Genomic DNA, 24,274 nt, shown 5'->3' on the forward strand with positions numbered 1-24,274 from the left:
TGAACTTTACTACTTGGGGTCCCGTGATCCTTTGTGCTGCCTCTGTGCACAAGAGCCGTAATGAATAACAGACCAGCTCTCCCACCGCAGCCACCACATTAAAAAAGTCCTCTCAGTGCACATGAGAGATTACTCTGCTCATTAGGAGGGAAGGAAGGAGAATGGGAGCGAATGGAGGAAGGAAAAATAGGGAATAAAGACGCTCTTCCTGGAAAAAAGACCACTTTTTGAGGGAAAGGTCCACTCCCTCCTTTTTCTTGCAGACAATTAGGACCACAGTGAAGGTTTACGGGGGGTGACATGTTTTACACGGGCTGGCTTATTTACGACATGTTATCGAATTGTTTCGGCTTAGTGTAATCCATTTAGTTCTTGGAGAAAGACGTTAAATAGCTTAAATCAGAGAAAGGGAGGTCTAGAGTATGAACAGTGGCGGTGTGTCATGTGACTTACAGCTAGTCTTTAAGAGGGGAGGGACTTTGAATTAAGGTAATGTGATGACATACCCCTTCATCATGCTACTGTAGGTGAGCCTATTTTGAGGTGTGTAGCGAAGCCTGTTTATGTTTTTTTTGTTTTGTTTTGTTTTTGAACAAAGCTTTTCTCTGTGAATTGGTGGGTGTACAGTATACATGGGGGGTTATCTAGCTAGGGGCAGGTCAGAGACAGTATCATGTGGAGGTTTTCCTTAATAGAAATCCGGAAGCACCCATTTGAGCGCCTCTTCTCTCAAAAGTAGAGCAAAATACTGAGGGAGATGATAGAATTTCATGTTTGGTGTTCATAAACAGGCTCTAGTGATACATATTACTGTTAGAACATCATTAAAGAGCCACTTTTGCATAAGGGGACCTTTAGGAATTTAAAATTTTGAAACTGTCAGTGCATGGTCATTAACAAACTCAGTGCATCCCACTGGATCACACCATATTCCCACTATTTATGAGAACAACAATTCAATTAAGTTCTAATAAAAAGGTCCAAATCTCTATGAAAAAAGGTGGCAGACAGACAACTAAAAGATGTGTGACACAACAGTACGCATCAGTAATGAAATGAACTACAACCTCCTCTAAGTCTTAAGAAATAGTCCCAACTTAGCATAATAATGTACATAGGAGAAAGGAACATGAAACAGTGTAAAAAACAGATTGATTGAATGTAAATTTGAACAATTGCAGACACTGACGTTGCACTCTTGTCCTGTAGGTAGCAGTATAAGCAGATTAGTGGTTTGATAACGTCCAAGGAATGTCCGCTTTTTTTTAAAAGGGAAAATTACTTGAATCGTTTATGCGGAATCCAGTATTCAAACAAACCAGGAAGTTGCACGTCAACCTACTGTGATGAAAATACCAAATCCTTTTTTACACTTGCTGTGCCAAAAAAAGGACTTTATCTTTTTGTACAGTAGTTGCATTGAGCTCGGTGTTTCCGTGAGTGCAAGAAGGCCAAACGGCTGCATTCAAGAACACAAAGCACACTGACTGTGAGCAATCACACGGCGTGCAAAAGCGCCGTCTAATCACCCTCCCACCACACACAATTATGATTGCATGCATCTCAGGGTTGTTGTTTGGCAAAGTGAGCATGTGTGCCCACCTGCGGCCTGAAAGCACTTATTTCATGACCCCCCCCCCCCTCCTCGCCACCCGCTCATCACACAGGAATTCACTCATGCAAATGAAGGCTTCAAGCCCACATTCATTGCAGATGTCCCTGCCTTGATGAGGGCTGCTCGCTCATCAGAAGCCTTCTCACGAGGACACGATCGTTTCAGGGGATCTAATAGTTGACTGCACTACTTAGCTGTGACCAGCAAAGGCGCTGTTGATTCAGTGTCAGCTATCTATTCATCCATTTTCTATACGGCTTCTCCTCGTTAGGGTCGCGGGGGCATGCTGGAGCCTATCCCAGCTGACTTCGGGCGACAGGCGGGGTACATCCTGGACTGGTCGCAAGCCAAACGCAAATATAGACAAACAACCATTCACACTCACACCTATGGACAATTTAAGAGTCGCCAATGAACCTAACATGCAATGTTTTTGGAATGTGGGAGGAAACCGGAGTACCCGGAGAAAACCCACGCACCCACGTGGGAACTCCACACAGAAATGCCGAAGGGAGAATCGAACCCAGGTCTGCCCAATCTCCAGACTGTTACTGTGTGGCCGACATTCTAACCACTGGACCACCATGCGGCTCAGTGTCAGCTAATTTGCTGTTTAAAGAAGGACAACAACGTGACGTCAGCGATGGGAAGTTGAGCTACATCCACGCTGTGGCACATCACCTTTGGTCAGCATTATTCTGATCAATACAACACTGGCGTGGAAACAGGAGTTCAGCACATTTAGAGACAGATTCCCATGAAAAATACTTGATACCACCTCTGACCCGCCTCCTAGCTAGAGGAGCCTGCCCTGTGTATATGCCCACCCCTTCATGGCAGACAGCTGTGTAAAAAAGCAGGCTTCGCCACACATCTTAAAATAAAACCTGGAGCTCTGCTCACTATCCATCAGTTAGCTACAGACATGGAAGCTTTTCATTTCGCAAGATGTTGTTGTTAAAATGCGACTGTAATGTTAGCAATGTAGCTATTGTAGTTTTGCTAACATTTGTGTCCTCCTGTCTCGCTCCTTAATGTTATGTTTTTTGTAATTCAGGGGAGTCAAACTCGTTTTCATCGTGGGCCACATTGCAGTTATGGCTACCCCCACAGGGCCACCTGTAACTATGAAACCATATAAATGTTATAAAAAAAATAAAAATGTTGATAATATCGATTATCGACGCTAATTTCTAGCACAATTATCGACCAGCAAAATGTGCTGTTGTGACAGGCCTACGTGTCTTGTTGTGTTGCGTGAGTGCAACAGTGTTCTTAATGTATGTAAAGTGGCATAATATGACACTTAAAAAATAAATTAAAAAAATACCTCAACTGTTAATAAAGGTTTCATGATGAGCATAGTTTGACCCTGGAACAGATTATTCCAATTTTCATTATTTCCTACTGCAAAAATTGTGTTCAGCCTAACATTAAAAGACAATTTGGACAGACGGGGCTATAGCATGTGACAATTTGTACTTACTGTATGGGAAACTGATGCGTGGCGTCACGTCGTCGTCCGTGGTCATCACTGATTGGAGGCAGAGGGCCAATAGGAGGGTGGCAGACAGAAGGCAGCGTGCGTCTTCCGCTAATGTCCACATGGTTATGGTATCCTCACAGCAACAAACACAGCAAAAGAGTGCTTGTTTTAAGATTCCTCGGAATTCATGAAGCTCCTCTTGTGACTCCGCTCAGGTTTCTATCCTCACTCGCATCTTCCTGCAGGCAGTGGAGTAAAAGGGTGGGGGGAAAGATGAACGCGCCCTTGACTCGATCCTTGTATTCCCAGGAGTCTTCACACACGGTTAGCAGACTCTTCACACAAAGATGCAGGAATCCTTTCGGAATTAGAACCTGCTTGTTTTTTTTAATCTTCTGCTCATGCTGCTCGTGGACGTGATTGGCACTAAACTCCGAGCTCCGCTGGTCATCTGTGGAGAAGAGAACAGAGAGAAAAGGCTCTCTTTAAGTCTGATCCAGGAACATGGAAAATTAAAGCCCTGCTAGAACAACAAACCGGGCTTTAGACAACTACAAAAAGAGAATATTTGGCTAGAGATTTACTGCAAAAGATTTTAAAAGATGGGAGGCTTTGCCAACAAAAATGGGACTCTGTCCTGTATTCATCACACTGACGACAAAAACAAATGCCTTAATCAAAACGAGCATTCATGTGGTAGCACATACGTTTGTTGACAGCAAAGCCCAACAAAGGTTTCTGCATAATTGTTTTAAATTACGCTGTCATTAGCGAACAGAAAAATATCATATGGAAGCTTGGCTTGAACTTTGTAGTAGTGATGAGGATTAAATGACAGAACAGCGAGTCCAAGGACAACTCTGTAATTTGTATCAAAGAGACACAATGAAACCATCTGCTCTGTCAAGTTTTACTGTGCACATGAAAAATGCATTGTGCCCTTAGCCTACTTCCACAACACACTCTTTTCACCAAATAATCCTCATGTCTTTTATTGTGAGTGTAAAGGTGACTAGGGGTGTTATTTCATGTCTACAGGGCTCTAATAATCTTAAAAACAGTATTTAGAAGGTCCGAAACAGGTTTTCCAGGCTGTGGCTACAAAAATATTCCATTTATAAATAAGGAATCTTATCTTGCGGAAATTCACTTATCACTTATCCGGTCTGGATCCAATTAACTGCGATAGAGGAGGGATTACTGTATACAACAAGTTATACTTAAACTTTAATAATGATTTAGGGTGCATGAGGAATTGGACAGGAAAACCTAGCTCTTTTTACCACATGCTCATTATTAAAAAGTATATTGTACAACACAGCAGCAACAGAACCAATGTTGTAATAGCGGAAAGGAGCAAAACTGCTCAGCCGGCATTGACACCGCTGATGAGTTCATTGTAAACATCGGTATTGCAGCTGCATTTTAAAGTGCATGAAGAGGTATATAAAGTTGCTGGACGCTGACCCCTCGTGATACTTCTGATACTACTGCCGTCTTGTGGAGCTAATAAAAAACAGAGGTTGCTTACAGCCACACCTGGACCCAATCTTACTTCGACCCGGCACTAATTACAGACCCTTTTGGTTATTTGACTCTGACTATAGGCAAAATACTGCTGTCTTTAATTGTAAAATGTGAAGAGGCCTGCTCCTTTTTTAACATCAATCTCCGTCTTTGGCCAATTAGAAGCCCAGAATAGCAAAACCAGCTGACTTGGTCACATGTTCACCAGCATGGTTTCCTTATTTAATGAAATCACAGACAGATGATAATTCATTGTGTTTGGGTGTTTTTTCTTTTCATTGACAGTGGGTGTATTATCTGGATGTCTGTCAGCATTTACATGCATGGACCGACAGGGGTACAAACACATTCTGCTAAAACTACATCAAAGAACAGCATAAAAGTAAAGTATTTGTCCACTTCTAAAAAATATATATATATCAAAGAGCGACACACACACACACACACACACACACACACACACAGATGCATCTACGCATGCACACAGACACACACACACACACACACGAGCAGACGACAAATGTTGTGATGCTGGATTGATGTCCCACATAGGCGCCTATGTTTGGAGAGTAAACAGTAAAGAGCACATGGCGTCTCTGGCCGAGAGCTTTTATCAATGCAAACGCTCCCTAAGAGCTCATTCAGAGGCTTTAGGGTAGGTAATAAATCCATCCATGGTGCAAGAATGGAAGAGGGGCCTTGGTTGTCTGCTGTCAAGGGGGCCCTGATGGCTGACTTCTAGCTGGCAGGCACCAGGCAGAGTTACATTGCCAAATGGTTGATTGAGACTTGTACTTTTTAGGCTTTAAGAAGTTCAGCTTGGTACTATATGAATTTCCATTGCCTGACGTTATGAGGGTACAAAAAAATGTAGTTGTATTGTACCTACTTTTGGGGGGTACCAACTGCTGTGGCATGGTACACACTGGACCATGTGGAATCGTTTAAAGGAAAAAAAGTATTAGATTTACACTTATGTCAATTTCGCCCCTGAAAATGTAGTACAGTTGTCCCTCCCTACATTGCGTTTTTTCACAAGGCAATTCATTAATAAACAATTGCTGTTTTGTGGTTGAATACGGCCTATTATTAGCATATTTAAGCAAATTATGCTTATTCTTGCCTAAATGAAGCATTTTTAAGCATAAAAATGCCTAAGTGAAGTAAAATACAAATGCAAGGCAGAAGAAGCCTTTATAAATGACTGAAGAACATTTTACATTTTACATTTTTTTAAACCAACCCATATAGATAGGCAAAGACGTTTTTTCTATTTAAAGAAAAAAACAGCCTGCATCTCAGCTTTGAGTTTTCGGTGACAGTGTATTATTTGTATGAACCTTTTCTCTTTTCTATACATTGCACTATTTTTATTATAAATGTTAACAATTATCTAAACTTTCTTTTTGTACATTTTTTCCTGTTAATATTCTAACTTTGTTCTAATAATATTTTGGACTTTTTTATTGTAATATTGGAACTTTTTCCCAAATAAATTTTCCAAAAAATTCAACTTTTTCTTTGTTGTTTGCTTCTCGTATTACGACTTTTTTCCCCTTTAATTGTTCAACTTTATCCTATTTTTTCTTAATATTCCGACTTTACTCTCTTAACATGTCGTCCCTGTTCTTGTAAAATTACTTTTTTTTTTGTGTTTAATTTATTTTTAGAATGTGGTGAGGGGCAATAAAATATACAGCCACGGTCCGTAAATAGCCCCCGGGCCGCACTTTGGACACCCCTGGTGTCCTGTCAACACATGTTGATTGTTTTATTGAAAATCCATGAGGACGGTGTACAAAACCCACAGTCGCACAGTCAAACTCTGTTGAAATACTTACGGACGTTGACTGCATTACGGTGCATTCCCTGACTGCTGGAGTTATTCCCCATGTTCCAGTAGCCCATAATTACTCAACACAAGACATGAGGTTTTAATGTTTAATGAAAAGTGAGGCTTTCTGGGAGGATTCCTGGAACTCTGACGAATTAGACCACATTTTAATTATTTTCAGTGGAGATAATCCATAAAGAAATGTGTCAAAACATTTCTCCTCACTTTCTGCGAACTCGGTGAGTTGCTAAAGCTCGACAAAAAATGACTTTAACTGGCATGAACATGCGGTCAAGTGTCTGATTGGAAAGCACCTGCGCTCGCTTGGACTCGCTTGGACTAAATGTAAAAAAGAAAGGCTTTTTAGACCATTTTAAAATGAAAATGGTGAGGATTTGGGGGAATCTAATTCATGCAATGACCCATGAATGTGATGCCAGTAATGCTTATATAACTCGTGAACCACAAAAAGAAATTTTTTTTGTTGCTGTTGCCATTCCAAGAAACTTGATCTGAAGTTAATTTATACTAAACAGCATGCGGGACACACGCCTATGTTTAGTGTGGTTTCCTGTGAGGTTTCCACACACAGGAAATTAAAAAAAACGTGCCACATTGACTACATCAGCTAACAAACAAGACACGCTAACAAACAACAACACTGGAGGAGAGCGAGGGTTTGCTTTAGGGCTGCAACTAATGATTATTTCCTTAGTCGAGTCATCTGAAGCTGGTTGTTTTGTTGTTTTGATTAATCGAGTAATCGGTTAGGCCCTGTACGGACTAAATCAATATGAACCAAACGCAGTTAGTAGTTTGTGGTTCGCAACATGTCAGAAAAGACAAAAAAATGTCGATCACTGTTTTCCACAGTCAAAGCTGTTGTGTGTGAATATCTTGTTTTGCCTAAAACACAGAGATAAACAGGCCTGCTTTCATGGATGACTGAATAAATTAAAAAAAAAAATCACATTTCAGAGGCTGAAATCAGTGGATATTTACTTGCACGAAGTAGCATTCCCTCTATATAAATGGAATATTTCCATAGTTATCCATCCATTTTCCTCCGCTTATCCGGGTCCGGGTCGCGGACTGTTTTCATAGTTATGCCATAGAAAACCTGTTCACAATCTTCTAAATACGTTTAACATTATTAGAGCCATCTAGACATGAAATAACACCCATATAGTCACCTTTACATTGGTATTACCCAATATAGTAGATATAATCAGCAGTATATTATGTTATTATTATTGTGCCCGTTGTGAGATAAAGTAAGCCTGCAATAAAAGTCGGTTGTTCAAGCCTGGTGCTTCGGTGGTGATCTCAGCAAAATGACTAAAACGGAGCGACCAATGTAGAATACTACATTCACAAGTTGGTGGTCTTATTGGCTTATACTGTATTTGTATTTTCCTTCATTCAGCCATTTTTATGCTAGAAAATGCTTAATTTGAGCAAAAAAATACGTGCAATTTGCTTAACTATGTGTATTTTTTGACTAACAATAGGCCGTAATCAACCACGAAACAGCATCATTTATTAATTAATGTTTGAAAAGCCGTGATAAAGTGACGGCGCAATGTTCGAACCGCGATGCAGCGAGGGACGACTGTACCCAAATAGTTGTAGATTAACTGAATTCATCAATTAATTGTTGCAGCTGTAGTTTGCTCTAGTAAGTCTAGAGAAGGTGATCCATTTTATCTAAGGGCAGTAAGAAAACGGGCCCCTGCAGCAAAGTAGAGACTGTGGAGTAAATACAGCCTCGGCACGGTGAGCTAAAGTTAGCATGTGCGTTTATTTTCATTATTTCTCGCCGTGTAGCTTCAAATATTATAATCGGGTGCTTACATCACCCATATGGTACAAACTCAGCACGCTTGGAACCTTTGTCGCACCAATGGTGCGCATAAGGCTAAAGTACAGCCCATCTGGCTCATCCTGGCTCCTTGTCTCCTTGAAGAGGGGGAATCTGGCAACATATTGCGTACGGCTACAGATTCATTAACCTTTACAACCCCTCCTGGAGCCTCCATATTAATACCAACATCTGTTGGGAGCAAGAAAAGACCTGACAGGTTCATTGGATGATAGACTGGAGTCTGGGTCACGATGAGTTCACCATCTCGGTAACAGCGTGTATGCTTAACATTTGCTTTGTATAAGTAACTCAGTGATGTAGTAAGTCATCTTGTCTCGCACTCCGTCTTTGGCATCTGCTGCCCAGATAATATGAAAGGTTGTGAAAATGGCTGTTTTGTAGTTGTTTACTGGTAATACTGCTGAAGTTTATTGCTATTTTACCCAGACTGACTACAAAGCTACAAAAAAACAACATTGCTCCTTAGACTCCAGCAAGCGTTATTGGAGGCATTATGTTGCAAACAAAAAACTCAGTGGGTGAGTGACAAGACAGAGGCATCATGCTGTGTCTGTCTTTACAACTCACACTTTTAACAACAGCCTGCTAAGATGTTGTAGCCGGGGAAAAAATGCTTTAAAAACGAGTAATTAGTAACGTTAGCTTTTCCATCTCCCTGCTTCTTGTGTCGAATTTATGGAAAAAAATAATTTTTACTTCATAAATACACATTGCAAATTACATTATAAAATGCAAACTAGCTAAGGGATTATTAACTCTTCACAGCAGGGAATCCACTGACACGTAACATGAAGCTTAAGTGGAAGACTTTGCATAATAAAAGAACATCTTCCTGGAACCAATTTGGCGCTGTCTACACTGGAACACGTTTTTGGCGGGTTGAAAAAAAATTCACGTCCACACTGTCCCGGATTAGTAAATAGTTGCACCCAGACGGGAACGGATCACTGAGGGAAAACGATGTAATACATAAGGCAGGCCTACGTGTGGCGCTTTGAACAGGCACGCAGACGGAACCACGTGACACACCATACTATAGAAGAAGAAAGGACGCATGCGCATAAGTCCGTCGTCTTCTGCTTTCCAAGGCTCGTCTGGACTTATGACAAAGTGGAATAACGTGCGTCATTTTGGGAGTATAAGACAAGAAAATACCGGGAGAATGTCGACTGTGGTGAGTCATGACACTCGAACTATTCGGATATTACGTTGTGGCTTGTCGTCAAAGCTCACTTCTAGTCACATGACGGTGATGGGTCGCTGACATCATCGCTTTAATAAAAGCAGCGGATTGCTCGTCTATATGGAAACGATGAGCCGGCGTTTTCAGATTTTCCCACTCCGGAAGCCGTTTTCAAAAAATACCGTTTCAGGGCAGGTAGACAGACAGCTGTTTCCGTGTGGATGAGAGGCTGAAATGATAAAATACTTTGCCTTTTTGACCTGACAATGTTTCCGTGTGGATAGCCTCTGAGAAGGCATTAGAATGGTGACAATATTGCAAAGCTAGATAGATTTGCAGCTTGCAGTTGTGGAATTTTCAGCTTTTTTGTAGCATGGTTGACATAAATGTTCAATATAAAATGCACACAGCTAAACAGTCAGTAGAAAACTGGTGTTTTTTCCGGACTATAAGTCGCACTTTTTTCATGGTTTGGCTGGTCCTGTGACTTGTACTCCGGAGCGACTTATATATGCTTTTTTTCCACACTGACAGCCACGAGAGGGCGCTCTAGGCTTGTGTGCCAGTATCTTCTAGTCCTATCACTCCTGTACCACTGGAAAACTTACAATTTTAATTAACATCAACTTGTAAAGACAACTGAGAAAGACGGAACACAAATGCCCCCAAAAAGAAAATCATATTCTGCAGATTATAAACTGCAAGTAAACTAGTCATGTTGTGTTGTTTATCAATGTAAATAGTAATTGTAGGAGATGGGTGATAAGTTTGTGTGAAGAGGGGTGTGGTCACGTGGGCACAGTTGAGTGTGCGTGCTTACGTACACGGAAGCCGTAAGATTTGAACCTTGGGGGTGTTCGACTTTAGAGCTTCCACAAAATAGACAAGTCCCATCTAGTCTCCAGAGCAAGGTCTCCAACCATGCTCCACATGCATTCAAAAGAAAGTATCTAAACCCCACATGAGCGAGCACTTTGGCAGCAGAAGCCAGGAAAAAACTCTCAAACTCAAAACGTAATGGGTGTTTTACAATCAATGGACCAACATCCATTAATCCATCTATAATGCCAAAGTAGTTATTGGCTCGTAACAACACGGTGAAAAGGGTATCTTATCCACTTGGGAAGGGGACAGGTGAGAATACGGAGACAAGAGTTCCATTCCAGCAGACTCCTACTCCTAAATAAATCACGACTGGGTTAAAAATAAACTAAAAACCCCTCCTTGACGCAGTCAGGCCAGCCAGCTGGCAATTGACTGCTCATAAGTGCATCATCATTGATGACTTTGCACGTCAAAGCGTGACTCAGCACGTCTGGTATAGAACAAGGTCGGATGTGAGGAAAAAAAAAAGAGTGAGAAAAGATGAGAGGGCAAGCAAGACAGCCTCATGACATCAGACAATACAAAACATTTCACGCAGCTTTATACAAGACGACATGAAGCTTTTGAAGTCAGGCTTGCATGACTACCATCTGTAATATTGCTAGATAGATAGAGCCATAAAATACTGTTTTCGAGGAGCGCACTATTATACTGAGCAATATAGCTAGCTCATTAGCTATTTTAAGAGAATAAGGGGAAAAAGTACGAAATAAAACAAAGTTATTTTTTGTCAGGGAATGCTTATCTATCACACATTTATAACTATCTTTGCCCAAAACACATTTAAATACACATGAACTCATTCAATAACAGACATAATTATACGCTTTTATGAACCCGAACGCGTGATTCCGACAACGTATTTATACGCCTTTTATGTTTTTTGCGCGAGAGGCAAAAAGAGGTGATGATGCAACTCTCCACTAATGCATTTCACTTCAGAAAAATGTTAAGCCATCAAAACGGCCACAAGGTGGCAGAAGTGCATTCGATAAGAGCTTGGTGGTGATCATGTGAACGAAAAATCACACATGACAGAAGGAGGAAGCGAGAGAACGCGGAGGAGTGTAGCGTGCGGAAGGTTACGCGCTGCAGGGAAATTTTGACGCACGTGCACACACATTCAGTTCCTAATGTGAAAATTGTAAATAGTTCATGGTGTCATATTTGTAATTAAGTTGTTATTTTGATGTAAAACAACCTCTTTTTTTGTGTAGCTTATGTTGGTATTATTTAGATATTTGAGCTGTCATAAAAGCAAAAAATTTTGTGTCAAAGTGAAAGTTATGCTTGAAATGTATCTTTTCACAAAAAGCTGGTTTTCTCCATTTTCTAGTCGGGAACTGATATTTTCCTGAAACTTACTGCTGATTACTAAAGAACGGAAAAAGGTAGAAAAAAAACTTTTTCTGATGAAAGACGGCAGTCTGACCTCTGTTTATATAGCCATAGAACACAATGTTCTGTGTGCCTTGGAAGATCAGTCAAAACCATCTAAAATGACCGGTACTGAAGGGTTGTCTTTTGAAAAATGGCTGGGATTGAATGAGTTAAATAATATGATTTGACTGCTTCCTTTGCAGTGGTGCTCCAAACACTACTTTATTTACTATGAATATCTCTGCTAATTGAAACCAAAAGCACACTGTGTGAAACATCCCAAAGGGGGTTGATGCTTCCTTTATGTATCATTAATTATTCACTAATATCATCTTTCTATTGATTGATCCGCGGCTACTACCTTGCATCCTGCTGCCCCTCTTGTGCATGGTAAGAATTCACAGTAAATAACAGACAAACATAAAAATAGAGGTCATAACGGCACACTTGCACGCACACATACCACTTTAAGTACATACTATCGTGCACTGCAACATAGCATTACATATGACAGACAGTGTATGTGTTGACATGTAGCTGTGTGCACAACACCAGCCTAATAATCCACTCACACGTGCCACCTCATGAAAATGACCGCAAAATGTTTCATGCTGTCAACAAGAGAGTAGCATCTTTTTACTGTAGGTTCATGTTTAACGTTTTTAACGTTGTCAAAAGGTACTCAGTTGCCACAGTGTTGGCTATGCAAAAGGGGACGGTAAGGCAACACCTAAATCTGAACTCTACGAAGAATGCAGAATTCTGATTTTGAACACAAAAATGAAGAAATAAACCATGACCATGACCAAACACAAAAATCCAAACATGCATGATGTCACGCGACACTACGGTATTTTCAGCGAAGCGTTTTTCTGATGAGGGGTTCCAGTGATAACAAAAGAGGAAAACCCATTTTGGGTTTTTGCAGTGGGAAACACTATTGAATTCAAGAAATAACTCAAAGTGTTGGTGGTTGATCTTGCTGCCACATCGTGTCTTTGGGAACAGTCACGTCAAGAAGGTAAAAGTAACATTAAATTTAATTTATCCCTTTCATTCATCATTGATATATACTTATATGCAGTTACACATTTTCTGCACGTCAAACTATAATTGTAAAACCATAAAAACGTGTTTCATGTAAACATTTTTGGCTTCCTGGAACGGATTAATTGGATTAACATGATTTCTTATGGGAAAAAATGATTTGTTTAGCATCTGTTTCGGTTAGAGTCGGACCTTCTGGAATGAACTAATGACGCTAACCAAGGGTCCGTTGTATATGCGAGGAGACACGCCTCTCTGGTTTGAAGACAGCTCTTAACTTTCTCACAAATGTTAAAACGTGACTTTGCCTGTTCAGTTGGTAAAAGGTTTTATGGCAGTCACATGTTGACCCAGGAACAGATTCATTTGAACGTGGCTCCATTTTTTGACATGATTTCCCAGAGTCCCACTTGAACAAAGCATCTCCTACCCAAAACACTGCTGCACACTCACGAGGAAATCCTTTCTAAGGCATTTAAAAATGGCCGTTGTTTATTCTGGGAACTCTGAGCAAAGTAGATTAAATTAATCTCGTTTGTTTATTCTGCGCCTCCGGGGTTTGGAAACCACTTTGCACGTTTTAACCTGGTGACCCATCTTGAGTACTAGTGAGCCGATGGAAACTGTTTCGAAAAAAGGGCAGCCATACACGTGGGAGCTGATTTGACAAATGCTGTGTGTGTGTGTGTGTGTGTGTGTGTGTGTGTGTGTGTGTGTGTGTGTGTGTGTGCGTGTGTGTCATGTTATTCAGTTCTGGTAAAACTGCTCCAATTAACGCAGATATTCAACAAACCTTCGAGCCTCCTGTAGTCGCCGAGAGTATGGTCTACAAGAGCTGGTCTCTATTTAGCAGCGGGTGAAAAAACATTGGCATTACCAGCTGTGGCTGTAGGCAACCTCCTGATGTAGATTTCTTTATTAACCCCACAATACGGCAGCCTTATCTACCTTTCCATGCGCTTTCAAAAGATCAGATGCTGGTGTGAAACTGACATGTGTCACAGTTGCCGTACTGTTGTTTATAATGAACTCATCAGCGCGAGTAATGCTGGCTGAGCAGTTTGCGCCGTATTGCTATTACAACATTGGTTCTGTTGCTGCTATGTTGTGTAACATTCTTGCTAATAAATGACCATGTCGTCAAATGGAACTAGTGTATTTTTACGTTTTCTCATGCACTCCAAATCATTATTAAAGTTTATTATTAAGTTCATTATCACATACTTACAGCATTTACTGTATTACTACTGTTTCTCATGATAACCACGCGCCCCCACCCCCCAGCTGTCGCCTTGATCCAGTAATGCAACATAGGGTTTTTTTTGTGAGGTCACTGTGCTAATTGCACCACATGGAGGCTACAGCAAATACTTTGCAGAGCACCACTCTCATGACTCCAAGTTAGCAGGGGAGGAAGCCATTAAATCCCTGCAGTTTAATCGACGTGAGGACTTATTTGGTTAGCGGGTTTGACAAGCGAGACAAAAGGATTTAAGAAGCCCACATCTATTGAGATCCAGGACAAGGAGTGTAGCAAGGTAGCAAGCTACAGTGCTATTCAAAAAGAAGAACTGATAGAGGAAGCCATAAATCAATAGTGCAGTCCCTCCTGGCAACCTGGAGGCTGATGGGGGCCACAGATTAATAACCAGTAACAATGAAGTCAGTCCTCTTTAACTGTGAAATTGAGAATAATTAGCTTTTTTGTGTTCTCTAATAGCTGGGCAGCATATGTTCCTCCGTTTGTATTGATTTGCTGCTAGAGCACAATGCCATGGCTGCATTTTGCGACACCAAAACACATAAACATAGCAAATGTGTTAATCTGAGGGGCAAAAATGAGCATATTTTCAAAGAAATACATTACAGTGCCCTGTAGAAAGTCTGTTTTTTATTCCAAACTGGGAGTTTATTTTTTTCCCCCAGCAGTTCTTTCAAAACAAAGAAGGGAAAAAAAATAACAAGACAGAGGAATTTCTCTCTGGAGACGAACTTGTTGCATAATAGATTTCCAGCTTTCAGCTTCGTTCAAATTGATCTCGGCACTTTCTGACAAACTTACACCTCACTGAGACTTCACAGCCACGACAAAAAAAATAAAAAAACACGTTTTGCATCAATTTTTGATGAACATCGTGCGTTATCTGCATCACCTGCTGCTTTACTATCAAAGCACAGAAACTAAAGTTTGTTGTTAGAGTCATATTTACACAATATAGTCAACTTAACAAAGCTTTGATACGTTATCGTGCTGTCATGGCAAGGATTGTATTGATTTTAAAGGATCCTTACTGTTAGAGGAGGTGCCCCAGGACAAAGGTCACATTAGTATGTACATGTTTCCTTCTCAGCACTATTGTATTTTAACACATTGAAAGATAAATGACTTGTTAACAGTGACGACTTGATAAAGAGGGACATCACTAGGGTCGGGCATCGAGTCTCGAGCATGGATGGGAACCGGGACTAATATTGTGATTGTCCCGGTATCATTCATTCCTGGTTTCGATGACCACTTCGCCGACCGGAAGAAATAGCCGCAAACACGAGGAGGCCGGCAAGCAAGAAAGAAAAAGTTTGACTTAACTTCGTAAAAAAGAGCGGTCGGCTCAGTGCAACATTTCCAACACAATGATATCACGCAAAGGTGCATGCACGATCAAGATGATTCATGTTCACACATTCATGGTGTAGAAATAACGTAAAGAATGACGTGCCAATGTAACCCAGGGTTTCAGGATGCTAGCTGATGTGGAAGTTCGGTGTAAATAAAGGAGGGGAGCTACGGCTACGGCTAGGCAAGTTTATCATTTGCACAGCACGTCTCTGTTAGCAACAGTCAAGGGACCTTCTCAACTCACACAACACACTTCCGGCCTTCAAAATAAGAGCGCTTTTGGGCTATATTCTTTAAATATATTAAATATTCTCCTCAATATGACACTAGCATGGAAACACGAGTTGTCAACGTTCTCTGAACCCCTTCGAAATAATTACAAAAATGTATAGTAATAATAATAATTAATAATAATTAATAATAAATATTCTCCTGACACTAGCATGGAAAGGGGAGTTCACAACATTCTCCTGAGCCCTTGAAAAGAGTTACAAAAATAAAGAATGATAATAATTAAAAATAATAATAATAATAATAATAATAATAATAATAATAATAATAATAATAATAATAATAATAATAATAATAATAATAATCATAATAATAATGACAATAATAAGTAAGTATTCTTTGCAATATGACACTGGCATGGAAATAGGAATTGAGCACATTCTAACATCCTTTTGAAAATAAATGTAAAAAATATATAAAGCGTACTAAATAGTTAAAAATGTACTGTATCAGAAATGTATTATAATATTAATAATACTCAGGGTGTACGATAATTATCAGATCAATAATTATTGGGCTGATATGAGGAATTATGACGCTGTACCGATAAACATGATAACATTAAAAAATAGCTTGGATAACTGATTTAAAAAAAAGCTCCAATGAACCAATGAGTTACCCGTACTATGTTGTAGGTGTTTTAGTGTGAGCAAATAATAATTACAAATAATAATTAGAAATAATTACAAAAATAAATAACAATAAGAATAATAAGAATATTACTTAACATGTTTTTTTTAAACAACAACAAAAAAATAAAAATCCTTCTCAATACAGCACATGCATGGAAACAGGAGTTCGGATTATTCTTCCATACCTTTAAAAAAAGAAAAGAAAAAGATATTCAAACAATTAATTGATTGTTAATTTTGACCATGATCAAGCAAGGAATTTCAGTCAAATGCCTCCCTGATAGTTTTATTACCTGCCTATGATGCCTAACCTACTTAATGTAAGTAGTAATGTGTAAAACTATGTACGATTCCAGTTACATGAATCAAGCAAATGGAAGGCTGTACAGTACTGGTGGCCAAGATACCGACGACATGAGGTCCAACAGGTAATAAAGAATTAACAAACAAAACGCTTAGGAAAAAGTGAGGGTGAGGAAGCACAAAGAACAAAGGTAGACAGGTGAGACAGACCTCTCCTGCCTTGCATGTAAAAACCCACCATCCTTCCCGTAAGAGCTGCAGGTGGTCTTGAATATATCTAACAGCAACAACACACAAAGTCATGCATAGACTCTGCAGACAAACAGAGACAAGCTGTAGCCAATGCAAATGTCTACCGTTAAACCCTCAAAGTCCTTGTGGAAAGCGTGACTTTTCACAGTTTAATGCTGCGGGAGGATCTCACTCACAGTTTACTCGGCAACAGCTTCATGCAGCCATGTGCAAGTCAGGGGAAAACAGCAAGCTGTGCCTGCGTCTCAATTAGCGCACTTCCGTACTTACACATTACGCATTTTGAGTGCATAAGTGCGTTCAGACTGGGAAGTGTGGCAAAATGCAATCAATGCACACACCCCCACATGCTGAGTGTGCAGGGGTCAGCCTCGTACCCTCAATCATATGTGGCAAAGGGGAGGGCCTAACTTGAGTGGTTGCAATTCACAGTTAAAAAGGGAGAGAGTATGCGCTCGTCATTTCTGTTAACTCATTCAATACCAAAGACTTATTTATACGTTTTTATAAACCTGAGCGCCCGATCCCAACAACGTATATATGTCTTTAACGTTTTTTTTGCACGAGAGGAAAAAAGAGGTGCTGACGCAACTCTGCACTAATGCATGTCACTTTCAGAGCAATTTTAAGCCATAAAAACGGCCACAAGGTGGCAGAAGTGCATTTGATAAGAGCTTGGCAGGGATCATAGATGGAACAATCATACATGACAGGAAGGAGGAAGTGAGAGAGCGTGGAGGAGTGTAGCGTGCAGGATGTTACGCACTGTATAGTTGTTTAGATATTTGAGCTATTGTCACAAAAGCAAAAAATCTTTGTGTCAAAGTGAAAGTTATGCTTGAAATGTATCATTTGACAAAAAGCTGTTTTTCTCCCTTTTCTAGTCAAGAGCTGATATTTTCCTGAAACTTGTTCTACTGTTGATTACTAAAGGACGCAAAAAGGTAGAGCTTTTTTTCTGATGAAAGACAGGGGTCTAATCTTTCTTTTGGTACGATCCATGTTTATATGGCCATACAACACAATATTCTGTGTGCCTTGAAAGATCAGTCAAAACCGTCTAAAATTGCCGGTACTGAAGGGGGTGTCTCTTGAAAAATGGCTGGGATTGAATGACTTCAGTGTGCAATGACAGTAATCGATTTGGGACAGCATAATTCGTAAGTATGAAGCGTACACAGTTTACATTTTGAAGTGTGCTGATGATTTATTTTTTTTTGGAGACACTTGGTGAGAGTTACAGTGCCAACTACTGGCCTGGCATGCATACTGCAGTGTTATCAGAGAAACCACTGACACGAGCCTGGTTGATGTTTCCCACATGTCAGCAGTGATATAGGAGGTTGCATTGGGCCCCGCAATCATCCCCCCTTCACCTCTTCCAGAGACCAATGGGCCCTCCCTAACATTTTGGAGGGGCGGGGGTGTTTAAAACCAAACGAGCGAGCGTCTCCCGAGACATGCTGACCATTCTTCTGTGCAGCAGTGGGTGGAGCTTGTGTGTTTGTTTGGAGTGTTTGAATGTGTGTGTGATTGCGTGGGTGAGGGTCTGTTTGAGCATATGTGTGTTTTTTCGCAAAAGGAGGAGGAGGGGGATTTAAGTGTTTCAAGGAAAACTGCTTCCTGCTGCAGATTTGCTTTACAGTAAAGTGAGGGAGGAGGATGAGAGTTCTTCAGTCTTATCAATAGTACACTATCACGCCGCACAGGAGGTCGTTTGAAGGTCTGATTCCATCATCCTCCTCCACGTGATGTTGCAATCAATCGCTCATTATCTTGATTACATTGACACAGTGTGGTTTCACAGTCGCGGCAAAAAAATGATGCAGGAAGTGAGCTTAGCAAAATTTCTAGTAGTTTGAAATAGATGATAAAGTTATCAAAACAATCAGCATTCACACAGACCTGGAAAAAACAACAACACTGTAATGTGCATGCCAGGCCGGCAGTTGGCGATGTCACGACACACACACACCAACTGCTCGTGCATCAACACTACTACTATGCACTTCCTCCCACTGTGAAGATAACATTTTTGCCAACTTTTAGGCTGATAACATGATTGTTTTAACACTGTGAGTCCATTTTTTTCTGCTGTTACCAACCAAAGCTGCAAGCAACAGTTCAGTTTGTTCATAGTGCCTGTGTTAAAATGGCCCAATGTAAAAGTGTCCAAAAAAAAATCTGCTTTCAGATGGGAAAAATAGGGTTACTGAATATATGACAATTAACAATAATAAAAAAAACTTATGTGGTACAATACTAGTTTGTGCACTAAAAGAAGTACAAGAAAGGATTTTAAGCATACGTACACATAAATGTACATCCACGATACTGTATTGAGAAACTGAGTCATCAAAATGCCCTCAAAAATGTTTTTGACAGATTTGAAAACACAATAATATGCATACCAGGCCATGATCACCAACTGCTTCTCCTCCCAGTCTTATATTATGGCGTGTTTATTTAATGTTGTATGTGTATTATGCTTATTTTTGGCTATTTGGAATGAGAATTTGACCTGTGATAGTAACATGTGTCCCCTGGTCACAACAGCCCGGTGCTCTGCCGTTGATGAATAAATGCGGCATACTTGCACATGTGCACAGTCTTCATCTTTGCATCCAATATTTAGTGGTAGTATTTTTGGAAAACTTTAAGGGCCATTATAGAAAACTCAATTGGCCTAAAAATGCGTAAAATAAAACAAAAACAGGAAGTGAAGATTCTATGTCAACCAAAGCACCACAGTGTCTTGTTATGCTTTTCCGGTACCGTACTAGTTTATGGTTGACGTGGGCCAAAATATGCATTATTGCATATTTAGGTACCTTGTACATCCTTTGATGGAATGGAAATCCATACAAAAAATCCAAACCAAACTTAATGGTGCTTACTCAGGGTACCAAAATGGCAGGGGTGCCAAAAAGTGGTACAGTTCAGACCATCTATTTTGGTACCTGTGTCACTGTAAACAAAACAAAGTATTGTAATGATCCAAACTGTATTGTAAGTGTATCTTTTCTTCTGACACTAAAATACACAACTAGGTTCCCGGACTAAACAATTCAAGTGTCTATGGTACAAAAATGCGTACCTTACTTTTAAAAATCGCAATGTATGAACGATGAGAGCTGTGGCAACGACGTGTGAACTTCCACAGCACTAAATTGCAATAACGGTAACATAACAATCGCACAACACAAGGTTTAAATTTGTGTTTTTGTACCAAACGAGTTTCATCATCTGGTCAACAGTGCATCATTGGATTGTGAATGAATACTATGAGCTTTAAAACAGCTCCGCACACTCACTCACTCACTCACACGTATATGCAAAAACAAAAAAAAGATCTTTACTCACCATTCCTGCTTGGTAAATTTAGTAAAAAAATAAAAATTAAAAAAAAACCTCCACGCCTAACATCCAATGAAAGTTTTTGCGGTGCTGGAAAAGAACAGCAGAACCAAAAGGAGATATGGTTTAAATCCACCGAGAAGCGTTTGGGATTGACGTGTCGCTGAAATGAAGTCCTGCCTCTGCGTGTGTGTTTCCACACAGGCTGCAAAACTTCAAGCTCCGCCCACAACCCACGCTGCTGCTAACTGCCTTCATAATGCCTGCCTGCTCCACCTAACACATCATCATCATCATCACGTCACTCAAGTGGGAGTCCTAAAACTATGAATAGACTCGCCTTACTTTTCTCACCTGTGAAATCAACGTATTCTAAAAGACATGGACAATTTTATTAACATTTAACAAGACTCAAGGTGTGCATTCGCAATTAAACTGGATTAAACTTGATCTAGCTCCCGACCCTGCACACATGCTCTACAAATTATGTCAAAAGTTTACCCAGTTTAACTGATTGTTTTTGTATTGTCACGCTTAGGATAAGGACTAAGGATATTTTCCAAAAATGTTCACGATTTCAACATCTAATCTTTTATACACAAAGCACACTTTGTTCAAACCGTATTAGGTTTGCCAGATATTAACAGTTAATCAACCATTTTTGTGTGGATTCACACCTAAATTTGGGTAAGATCTTGATTAAATTTGATATAAGCTTAGAAATTCCGACCTTTATGGCCATGGCACTTTTTGATCAAATTTGATGACATTTCTGGAAAATGCTATCATTTTTCATATCATCAATGTGTGGATTCACACCTAAATCTGGATCCGATCCGGTTTAAACTTGGTTTGGTATGACAGATTTTGACATAGTAAACAAATTTAAGCCACATGTGATTGCATTTTCTACACTATAAGAATTGGGATTTTACACCACACTTAAACTCGAATAATGTGGATTTACATCAAAATTGGGATCAGATCTGGATTGAACTTGGCTTGATATAACAAATAGGATTTATTTCTTTACATTTTTACGTGCTAAAAATGATTTTTTTGTGTGACTAGGCTACACACTTAAATCTAGATCAGATTTGTATTAATTACAAATTCTGCACATTTTGCACATGAGATACGATTATGATAGAGATTTTTTTACATGTAATATTTTTGTCATAACCATCATGTATTCAGATCCAACTTTAACTTGATTCATTGTGTGTCACATTATAAAAAAGGCACTTTTTATATGTGCATTTGCAACAGAATCTGGATCAGAACCATCTTAAACTTGATGTTCTCATCAATTTGTGGATTTCCTTGAAAGCTGGGACCAGATAAGATTTGATATAACATACTGTATGATTCATTTCTTTGCAATGTTACATTATAAATGATAGGGATTTTGTGTGGATACACACCGAAATCCAGACCAGATTTGGATTAAAAACCTTAGTTTAGTATTACAAAATTTGACCCTTGATACACGTAGCAAATTTTCGTCAATTTAGATAAGATTTAACCAAGATATAATAGAGATTTTTTATAGGCAGTTTCATAATGTCCTCTTGCATTCGCACATGTGCATTCACACCAAAAATCTGGATCAGATCTTGGTTTGATAACACAGATTTTGACCCTGCGTACACATAGCAACCTTTGTTCAAACTACTTAAGCTCTAACCACTGTATGACTGTGTGTACATTCACACCAAATTCTGAGTCAAATCAGAATTAAAAAAAAGGTGAACAATTACAAATTCCAATTCTGTTCGCATAACACATTTTGTTCAAACTAGATTCAACGGAGATATGACGCAGATTTTTTTTGACAGTCAGATGCATACACAGAAAATTGTGGTCAAATTAGATTTGACAGAGAAAAAAATTGTCTCCATTTTGCCCAGTTTAAAAGGTAGTGAATTAACCAAAGATCGTTTTTATGAAGTCACCTGTAAGGGTTAACAGCGTGTCTTATTTTGGGTGTCACTGAGTCACTTGTTCTTCTTCCTCGTCTTCTCTGTGGACAAGCAGAACAATGACTGACAGCTGAGAGCGTCCAGCACAAAGAGCATTACAGGGGATTATGTGCAAAGGCAAAGACTTGAATGCAAGCGTACGCAGCCATTCATGTAATCTCTTTTCACTGCTGCAAAAAGACTAAAACGCCAGGTCGTGCTCGTCACACTTAATGTATTCATCCACATGCCGCAACACGAGTAAGCGCTCCCATGCATGACACAACTATTTGTTTTTCTTTTCTTCTGTCTGAGATAACACCAGGAAATGTTTTCTTGTAAAATCAAGTAAAACAAAGGTGTCACTTGTATGTGAAAGGACTGCACAAAAACTACTTTTTTAGTTAGTATACTAGAAATAACACATTACATTATGGTACACATCAGGATAAATGCGGCAAAAGAAAATAAATTACATTAAACACATTATAATAAAATACATAAATCAAAGAATATACAATACATAAAATTAGATAAAATTAATACAAAATATATATATACAGTATACAGGTACATAAGAATATGCAGAAAAATAAAATGAACTACGGAAAAATACAATACAATACAATCCATAAAACTGTAATAAAATAAAACATCAGGGAAGGCTGTGGGTCAAGAAAAGCACCATTCAGGGTGTGGATCCTGATTTTTTTTTACTCACCTGCAGAGAATATCAGGCAGGTATTTGTACAAATGCATGTTTTAAAGTAATATTCAGTATATTATACAGCGTTCCCTTGCTATATTCAGCTTCACCTTTCGAGGATTCGCAGATTTTTTTAAAGAGCAATTTTCCTTTTTTTTTTAACAGCGTATGAACACACATTGTGCTCTGCATCCTTGTGGTGTATTAGAGCGATCTATCGGTGTTCTGTTGGACGAGTCTGTTATTGGATTTACTACTGCTACCGGTAGAGGGTGTTGTATACTTGAAAACCAGCTGGAGTGAAGATGTCGTCCCTTCACCTCGTCTCGGTATGTGTAGCAGGCTAAATATAGAGCCACAACAATCCTGATTGGCTAAGGGAGAACACGCCCATTGTGGTCTGCGTTCTGACTGGCTGTAGACCACTGTCAATCAACCTCCTTCTGCAGCACTGCCGTGTTTCCTGTTGCTAGCGGTCATACGTGCTGAAGGAAGGCAGAAGTTCCGTGCGCCGTTATGGAATACTATAAATTCATCTTCGTTCCACGGATGATAAGGAGGAGTAAAATACAACGACAGGAGCAATGTGTTTTAACAAGGATGCAAAAATGCTACAGCCAAACGGTGTCAGGGCGAGGCACGGTCAGAGGCGTGAAATACGTGTGAGTCACTTCATAATTTGTTGTGTCCAACCTTGTAGGTTGATCATTAAAATTTAAAATGTAAAAGTGTATGGTGAGGAGTTTTACAGCCTTAAAAAACATTAAATAATTTAAAAAAAATGAAGTTGGCTACTTTGTGGATTTCACGTATTGCGGGCAATTTTGGGAACCCGTCCCCCGCGAGGAGGGAACACTGTTTTCACAAATAAGCAATTTTATTTCGTGAAGTTATTTTTCTTTCTAAACATCAGCTTTACAGATGCAACGCTTACCTTTTTCCCCCCACTTCCGGTAACATTGCGAGAGAAAGTTTCCTAACTATTCTTAATTTGTCAATGAATAATGCATGAGTGTTAATGAGTAATTCAGACTCAAGAGGATTCCTCTGCCTTGGCTGAGGTCCGTGCTCTGCTGTGAGCCGCTCTTGTTCCTCACTGCTGCTTTTATGTTCAAAAGTGAGGATTCTAGGGACACTTCAACTTGAGTTGCTCTTCAGCGTTATCCCAATCACTCGGCTAACACAGGCTCCATTGTTGAACACATCACTCTTAATCTGCCACAATACTCCAATAATATCCCCTTTGTCAAGACGCTCGAACGCACCGTGGACTACACAGCAGCCATTCATGTTAAGGTCAGCGCTGTTCCAGG

General features: G+C 39.7%; 1 protein-coding gene across 2 annotated transcripts in view; it reads right to left on the reverse strand.

Moving 5' to 3' along the window:
* Positions 1-24,274, reverse strand: part of sema4bb (sema domain, immunoglobulin domain (Ig), transmembrane domain (TM) and short cytoplasmic domain, (semaphorin) 4Bb) — a 71,096-nt gene that overhangs the window by 37,422 nt on the left and 9,400 nt on the right. Inside the window, exons 1-2 of one of the 2 annotated variants that reach the window (XM_054770215.1) lie at positions 20,301-20,469; positions 3,102-3,552 (exon numbers count right to left, since the gene is read on the reverse strand). In XM_054770215.1, the coding sequence (XP_054626190.1) occupies positions 3,102-3,222 (121 nt within the window). In that variant the 5' untranslated portion in view covers positions 3,223-3,552; positions 20,301-20,469. Of the gene's footprint in view, positions 1-3,101; positions 3,553-20,300; positions 20,470-24,274 lie in introns of those variants that run through there. The other variant, XM_054770216.1, reaches the window with a different exon arrangement.

Source organism: Dunckerocampus dactyliophorus, chromosome 3 (assembly GCF_027744805.1).
Source record: "Dunckerocampus dactyliophorus isolate RoL2022-P2 chromosome 3, RoL_Ddac_1.1, whole genome shotgun sequence".
NCBI classification, from domain to species: domain Eukaryota; kingdom Metazoa; phylum Chordata; class Actinopteri; order Syngnathiformes; family Syngnathidae; genus Dunckerocampus; species Dunckerocampus dactyliophorus.